The 8,628-nt window shown below is 46.3% G+C and overlaps 1 protein-coding gene across 1 annotated transcript in view; it reads right to left on the bottom strand.

Annotated features, from left to right (window-relative positions):
• Nucleotides 1-2,778: 2,778 nt before the first annotated feature.
• Tnfrsf11a (TNF receptor superfamily member 11a) overlaps nucleotides 2,779-8,628 on the bottom strand; it is an 89,558-nt gene continuing 83,708 nt past the window's right edge. The window contains exon 13 of the mRNA XM_026779778.1: nucleotides 2,779-3,307. Coding sequence (XP_026635579.1) covers nucleotides 2,955-3,307 — 353 coding nt within the window. The 3' untranslated portion in view covers nucleotides 2,779-2,954. The remainder of the gene's footprint in view (nucleotides 3,308-8,628) is intronic.

Below are 8,628 nucleotides of genomic sequence, written 5' to 3'. Positions count from 1 at the left end.
TCAGGGTCCAAGCATTCAAAGTTTCCTATATAAAGCAGTTCTTCATCCCCAACTGCAAAGCAAGTTATACACCTCGTGTGCAGTGTCCCCATAGCCTCAGTCAGTGGACAGTGGACTGGAGGACGCATGCCATCAGACCATCAAGGAAAAACATTTCAACATCACAATTCTTCCACTGAAAACAGACCTCTGCCCAAGTTTACCCCTTTGCCAAGCATGTCACGAAGAGCTGGTTTAAAACTGGGAGACAGTTGGTACATACGAGATAACCTGAGTTCTCTCTTTAAGACACCTGCAAAAAGCCAGACGTAGGAAGTACTTGGGCTTGTAAGCTCAGTGCCGTAGAACGGCTCTCTGGGGCTTGCCGACTCACTGGCCAGCCAGGCTGAAACAGCTAGTTCCAGGTCGATGAGAAACCCTGTCTCAAGTCATAAGACAGCATCCTAAGGAACAACACCAGACCACAATGGCCTTGAACTCAGAGATCTGCCTGCTTCTGCCTCCCTAGTGTTGGGACTGAAGGAGTGTACCATCATGCCTGACTGAATCATAATTTCTGTAATGAGCTTTGTTTTAGCAAGACATGAAAAATTATCTTTTATGGACAAATAAAGGTTTAGTGGTCTCTTGACCATGCCATTGAAACATTTGTTCATTATATTGTTTATACCTGTCAGAAACATTTGACTACACACATGCATATATCTGTTTTCATCATGTTTTTCCTGTCATTCAATTGGCTTTGAACCAATATAGCAACATTAGCAGGGATCACTGTGGGGAACCGTATCCACCCCCTCCCCTGCCACAAAATAGATTCTTAATGCCCTTAGTACTTTGATTTTAGGAGTTCAAGGTACTTTAACTTCACTGAAGCATCCTGTTGATATCTCTGGGTGGGAAAATGATGTTAAGTTATTATTATTGGCTTTGTATGGGGAAGAATGGAAGTATAGAGGTGAAGTCAGTCCAGAGAAACCCTGAGAGTCACAGTGCATGTGGGTGTTAGCTCTGCACCCCACTTTGTGGAGTTCATTTAATACATTCCACACTAAAAGGTGTGACTGTTTTGTTGAATTGAGTCGCATCTCTCTTCGGAAGGAGATTAACAGACTTCGATCGCTGCACATCCCAGCCCTGCTCTTATTTCCCGCAGCTCCTTATGGCGGAGAAAGAGCCCATGAGTTACAGAGCCATTCTCTGCTTCTGCATTCAAATCACAACCAACTGCTGTGACGCAGGGGAACTGCAGTCAGAGGAAAGACACCGGCGATGGATGGGCCTTCTGTTCAGCTGGGTATTCGTGGCTGTACGATGGCCCTTATTAACAGGCCCATAACCTCTCAGATTACAAAGCTGCGTGCAATTTGCTTAAGTGCTTGCTTTAGCCCTTCTGGAGTATCTGAGAACCGGCTCTCGTGGTAAACCCACCCCAGTGGCCAATTTCAGTCTTAACTGCTTCGTTGCAAAAGGGCCACGCCAAAAGAAAATCACTGTAGCATGATTAATTTTCTTACAGTCACGTCATGGAAATTTAAATTTATTTTGTGTGTGTATATATACACATGTGTGCAGTTGCCTGTGGAAGCTTGGAGCTGGAGTTACAGTAGCTGTGGGCTGCCCAGGAGGGTTGGGTACTGAATTCAGGCTCTCAGTCTTCTTAACGGCAAACCAACTCTCTAGATCTCCTGGTCTGTAATTTAAATGCACGAGCGACACACACAAACACACACACACACACACACACACACACACACACACACACAGGACTGTTTTTTACTTCCATAAAACTGAATTACTCATGCACAAATACTGTGGAAGAAAAGACCTGCTGCCTGAATATATTTCTGACATTCTTCTGTAGAAAGAGACTACGCACATCAGCATGGCAACTTTATTCTTTCTTTTCTTCTTTTCTTTTGGGGGAAAGGGGCTTTTTTTTCTCCCAGAGACAGGGTTTTTCAGTAGCTTTGGTGTCTATCCTGGAACTAGCTCTTGTAGACCAGGCTGGCCTCGAAGTCACAGAAATCCACCTGCCTCTGCTTCCCGAGTGCTGGGATTAAAGGCGTGCGCCACCGCTGCCCAGCAACATTCTTCCTTGAATTTCCCTGGCACCTTCTTTTTTTTCCTTTGGTCCCATGTTCTATTCACCTTTTCCACATTTTCTAGACAGCACTTAAATCATTTAAAATTAAGAATGCCAAACCACAAAGGCTAGGATTTTTTTTTTTTGAGATTTAGTGGCCAAGTACCTGTCACTGTGGCAAAAGAAAACAAAACAAGAAACAAACAAAACAAAACAGGTACAAAACAAGGCCACCTACCCTGAACTTAGTTCTCAAGGATCTAGCTATACAATCTGACAACCTTGCTTGTTGTTGTTGAGGGGCAGGGTCTCCCTTCTTTTGAGGAAAAAACCGAAACACAGAATATTTTCAGAAAATAAAAGTCCCTCTACTCATTTCTTGCACTTCGGTCCCCAGCTTTACACATCTGGCCTATTCCCAAAGTGCTTAGAGGGACACGGGCAGAAGCCCTCGCCAGACCGTCACTGGAGGACGGAGTGCAAAATAGTGTAAAGGAGACAGCACCTTCAGAATTGTCAAAAATAAAATACAAAACAAAAACCCTTAAATAGTCGAGGCAGAAAGAAGAGACAGCATCAAGAAGCACACTACAAAAGCAAGTGAAATATAAATACTAGGGTGGGGTACAGACCTCAATAAGGCAGGACACCAACGTTGCCACAAAAAAAAAAAAAAAAAAAAAAAAAAAAAAAAAAAAAAAGAGGCCAATCTGAATGACACCAAATGGGAGAGGCACGGGAAGTGAGGGGCTTCGCCACCACACCAGCAGCCTGCCCCTGCGAGGAGGTGCGCGGTGAACAGCCAGGACACATCTGTTTAGTGAAAGCCCTGGTGCTCTGCGCCCAGGGCAGGCAGAGAACTCGGGGGTCATTCTGCACATTGTCCGGAGCCCAGGATACGGCGTGAGCCCTGCGCCGCGCCCTGCTCCTGCACCGGCCGCGATGTCCCGTCCTTGGTCTCGCACGTGCCCTGTTCCTGGAGCCCGGCCCCGGTGGCACACGCGTCGGGGAAGCGTGGAGCCGTGCCCGCGAAGGAGTCTCTGCGCGCCAGCGTCTCCTCCTGCACCGGGCGGCCCACGGGATCCGGCTCCGGCTCCGGTTCCGTGGGGCCCGGGCCCTCCTGCGAGGTCTGGCTGACGTACACCACGATGATGTCGCCCTTGAAGTTCATCACCTGCCCGCTAGAGATGAACGTGGAATTGCTGTTTCCTGTCACGTTCCCTGCAAGGGACAGAGTATAGAGAAGGTGCATCAGGGACTACAGGGTGTCATTTGGAGCCACAGCAGGTGTCCCCTTGGAAAGTTTGGGCCACCTTAGAGGGCCCCCTGTGAAGCAGCCAGGGGAGGGGAAAAAATGAGTGAAAAGAAGGGAAAGGGCATAAGCCTGTGGGCCGTTCTTGTGTTTCACCTTCTCACACCTCGCGGGGATCACACACAACTCCAGGACATTGGCAGGAGAACCCACCTGGATTCTGGAATCTAGACAACATTCAATTGGAGAGAAGAGAGGCAGGTATAGAATAGTGGTAAGGGATCAGAGAGGAGAGAGTGGAGAAGGCGAAGGCAGACATCAATAGGTAAAGTACAGGGGGCCACCCAGCCAACAGACCTCAGTTCACTGAAGCAACTGAGAATGGCCTAACCATACCCTTCCAAAAAGGCCCAAGGTCTCAGCCACGCAGAATGACCTTGGAACTAAACGGGCTCAAAGTTTAGATATTAATAAATTCAGTTTTACTCCTCTAAAAGAAAAGAAAGGGACAGAGAGGGGGAGGAGAGAGAGGGGGGAAGGAGAGAGAGAAAGGGGAAAGAAAGAAATCCAGTCCTATCCTTCCTCGGTGGATAAATGGAAGTAAGCAGTCTTAGGAATAAAACTCCTGGCAAGCAGAAGTCTAACAGACATCAGGAAATGCGTCTCCTTTTATTATTCTTTCATTTAAAGATTAAATTTCTAGAAATCTCCCAGGTGAAAAATAACTGGCCAAACCCCCAACACTCAGAATCACAAACAAGCCTTTGGTCTGTCAGGGGATAGGGACACGCCAGTGGCCCCTTATCAGGTCTCCAGTCCTCCCTAGCTTTTGTTGTGAGTCAAATTAAGTAAATACAATGAGGTTTGCGCTACCCTCCTGAAGGAAGTTTCCTCAAACTTGGAAAGGCTTTTTCTGACAGTGACTAAGGTGCTGTGGGCGTTAAGGAAATTCCTTTGGGGTAGCCTTCCTCCTGCTGGTGGGTACCACCTGAGAAGCCAGTGTGGAGGCACAGCGAAAAGCCCATGGCAAGATTAAGATTTCAAATGTGAGCAACAAAACCAAAGCCACAAAGGCCGGTGATTCCCGCTATTCCCCCACAGGGTGCATAGCACACCTTCAGGGAGCCTCCCTGCCCACTTAGAAGGTTGCCTGCAGCTGCTTCTAACCTGCACTGTGCATTAAACAGACCTTAGCTATGACTTTCTCTCCCATCTCTTGTTAGTTCTCATGCTTTCACCAGATAAACTCAGGGGAAAGTCAAAACAAGAAACCAATGTCACAAATGTAATAGTCTAACTAAACACATGCCACATGTATTTAATAAAATAGATAACTGTGAGTTGCTTAGAAGTATGGTTTTCCTCGGTACAGCCATTCTACTGTTTTATAATGACATCATTTAATATGTTCCTCAATACATTAAACCATAGAGGGCCTCTCGAGCTAGTGCAGGATTGATTTATAATTCTGGATTTAATCTCATCTCTTCTTTCTCCTCGTCATACTTAGATTTATCTGGTGGTATCATGGTACATGGGATTTCTTCATCATTAGCATTTTTATCTTCCAGCAAATCGTCATGGCCAGCCCACTGCTGCTTACTTCTCTTCTGTCAGAATCTCAGGTAATCGGAACCAGTAAAACCCTGAGCTTTGTATGCTACACACAAAGATGTGTAACGTCTTGCATCTTGCGCCATTTCCCCTTACAGATTTATTCTGGTAGTAGTATATTAAAAAGCCTAATATACAATTCTTGTCTTTCATTCTTGTTTTCAGTGTGAAACTCGATCCTTTTTGCTTACAGGACATAAACAATCCACTGTCCTTTAATTCACAGAATAATGAGTGCCAACCATGGAAGTCATGGGTCAGGCAGAAGGAATAAACACCTTTTAAATTGCTGACAGCAAGTAAAAAAAAAATGTACCTAGAATGGGTTATCAATGTTATTTGACAGTGTTTTAGTTTTTGTTTGTTTTAATGAAAGGTTTGTGTTATGGGCCAGCACAAAGGCTAAGGGTAAAAGCACTCTTCCAACAAGAATGATGACCCGAGCTCAGACCTCAAATACCACAAAGCAAGGAGGGCATCAAAGTGTCCTGAAAACTGTCCTCTGACTTCCACAATTGCACTGTGGTGTGTGTGCACCACCCCACACATATATAGTGAATAAAATAAAAATGTAAACGAATGATATGGCAAAAACATCCTTTGATCAAGTTCTCCAGGCTAACATTCATGATAAATCGTCAACTGGTACAGATTAAACTTAAGAAAAAATATGAGGGCTGGAGAAATAGCTCTGCAGCTAAGAGCACCGGCTGATCTTTCAGAGGACCCAGGTTCAATCCTCGGCACCCACATGGCAGCTCACGCCTGTCTGTAACTCTAGCTCCAAGGTTTCTGGTGCCATCACACAAACATACATGCATGTAAATCATCAGTGAACATAATAAAGAATAAAAACAGGCTTAAAAACTTCCTACTGACTTTCCAGTATGTAAAAGGCGGGAGAATGGCCATCAAGAATGTGTCACCTACTCACCTGCCAGGGCCACGTGTGCAGAAGCAGGCTTTGCTGTCACAGCACATAGACATTTCTATTAATTTTTTTTTTTTGATTTTTGAGACAGGGTTTCTCTGTAGCTTTTTTGGTTCCTGTCCTGGAACTAGCTCTTGTAGTCCAGGCTGGACTTGAACTCACAGAGATCTGCCTGCCTCTGCCTCCTGAGTGCTGGGATTAAAGGCGTGCGCCACCACCGCCCGGCTCATTTCTATTAATTTTTACACGAGATAGGTTGCATTTGGCTCTTCAGTAGGCTCCTCAAATCATGTCAGTGGCCCCAGGAGCTATGCAGTAAGGCCACAGACACTCTGATCTATCGTTACTGCCTTAGGAGTGATGCTAATAATCTAATAAGATGGCCGTATTTCAATATTGCAGAAGTGTTTGCCAATCTGATTTTCTCTATCAATGAACTAGTTACTCAATACGAGGTGATTGTAGATATCTGTTGATTATCCTTCTCTTATTCTCTCTGTCTTTCTACACAGCTGAAGATTCCCTTGAACTTCCGATCTTCTTGCCTCCTCTCCTGTGTGCTGAGGTTACAGGCTTGCTGTGGCCACAGGCACACACCACCTGGTTTACATGGTGCTGTGCACCGAACCTGGGGCTTTGTGCATGCCAGGCAAGCAGTCTGCCACCTGATCCTAGGATATGCTTCCCTTGTGTGTAAGCCTCTTGCCACTGGCTGGAAAACTCAAAGGCTCTCTGATGATGGAGAACTGAGTCTGCACCTCTAAGGATGGATCCACACAGCGTGTCTGTCAGTCAGGTCTTCAATGCTTTCATCTAACCTTTGGTTTTATTGCTTTAAAGCAGTGAGAGAATGAAAGGTTATTTCTGAAGATCTGCGTGCAGACCCCTAGAGTTTGTTCCTCCATTCTTCCGTAGCCCTCTCGCCTACTTCAAATTCAATTGATGGAGGAAGGTCATTGGCTAATAAAGAAACTGCCTTGGCCCATTTTATTGTTTAGAACATAGGTGGGAGGAGTAAACAGAACAGAATGCTGGGAGGAAGAGGAAGTAAGCTCAGACTCGACAGCTCTGCTCTCTGGAGCAGAGGCCATGCTCCCCTCTCCCAGGCAGACGCCATGAAGCAAGCTGCCAGGTCAGACATGTTGAATCTTTCCTGGTAAGACTGATGCTACACAGATTATTGGAGATGGGTTGATCAGGATATGAGAATTAGCCTGTAAGGGCTAGAGCTAATGGGCCAAGCAGTGTTTAAAAGAATACAGTTTCCATGTAATTATTTCGGGGCTTAAGATAGCAGGCAGCTGGGGTGCTGGGGACGCAGCCCCGCCACTCCTAATACAACAGAATTCAATGGCAAAGTATTTTTAGCAAATCATTTTTTGAATAGTACCAAAGTTTTCAATAGTTTATATAGCAATAATCCTCCTGTCTATCAAATTTACCATTTTTTGAAATCAAATATAATGGTTAGGCCCTAAAGCACAATGAGGTCAGCTCACACTCACAGCCCTGGGAACACGCATGGGTCTTTCAGGGGTGGGAGCGGGTGTGTTAGTGTGTACAGGCATGTATACATGGCCGTGCATGTGCACACGCAGAGGTTGAGTCATCTTGTTAGTGTGGCTAGGCTGACTTACTAATGAGCTCCAGGGATCCCCTTGATTCTATCCCCCAGGCCATTGCTAGGATGACTGACATGTGCTGCTGCACCCCGTTTTTACCTGTGTGCTGGGGATCTGGACTGGGGTTCTCACGCCTGTGCAAGAAGAGCTTTAGCAGCCAAGCCACCTCCCTAGCCCTAAAGCCCGTGTGTTTTCAAAGGCCTACTGCTTTTATGGAAGACTCATGGAACCTCCAGGAATACAAGCAAACTAAGGCCTGTCCGTTGCCCTGGCTCCCTGCTCACATTCCCTTCAAGCTGATTTATAATGAACGATGTTGGAAGCATGTGGGAGAAAGAATCAATGTCACTTCCAGAGACAGCTGGCAGGGGACAGATAGGGCAAGCCAGGCGGCGATGCTCACTGCACGTTCTACCCATGCCTGTGGAGACTCCGGCATACCTGGTTCAGCCTGGCCACTGGCCCTCACTGAGCTGGAGTAGCCCTTCACCTCAGGCCCGTGCTCTCTAATTCTATGAAGCAGCAAGCCCCTTCCAAGGAAGAGCAGTCAAACGATATCCATGCCACTGGCGGCGACTTCAGAGGCAATGGTATGGTGCTCTGAGGCATAAGCTGCACCATCAGATACTTGAATTATGGCTGCACTGCTTAATAGCTTCATGATTCTGGATGAGGAACTCACCCCATAAGATTTCCATGAGAAATTAAGATAATGCACACAAAGTACTTATGGCACAGTTAAGCAAATCTCCCTGCAATGCACTATACATATTCACGGATAATATGCAGGTCCATACACAGAGCCCAAAGTCAAGTGTCTTCACACTCCACTTGATTTCATGAGACAGTATCTCTCCCTGAACCTGGGGCTTGCTTACTGGACTGGCTGGGCAGGGAGTTCCGAGGATCCCTGTCTCCATGCCCCAGCCTGGAGATTACGGGCGTACAATGACACATGTGGATTCAAACTCAGATCCTTACGTTTGCGCAGCAAGAACTTGGCACTGAGCCATCCTCCTTAGTTCCTGTAACGAATGCATGTCACTGATGAGACTGTAAACTTTAGGCAATGGCGGCCATGTCCCTGCTCTCTGAGTGTGGAGGAGCTGGTATGTGAAGGCTA

Source organism: Microtus ochrogaster, chromosome 6 (genome assembly GCF_000317375.1).
Source record: "Microtus ochrogaster isolate Prairie Vole_2 chromosome 6, MicOch1.0, whole genome shotgun sequence".
In the NCBI taxonomy this organism is placed as follows: Eukaryota; Metazoa; Chordata; class Mammalia; order Rodentia; family Cricetidae; genus Microtus; species Microtus ochrogaster.
The sequence above is the reverse complement of the archived record's forward strand: the minus strand, read 5'-3'. Positions and strand labels throughout refer to the sequence as shown.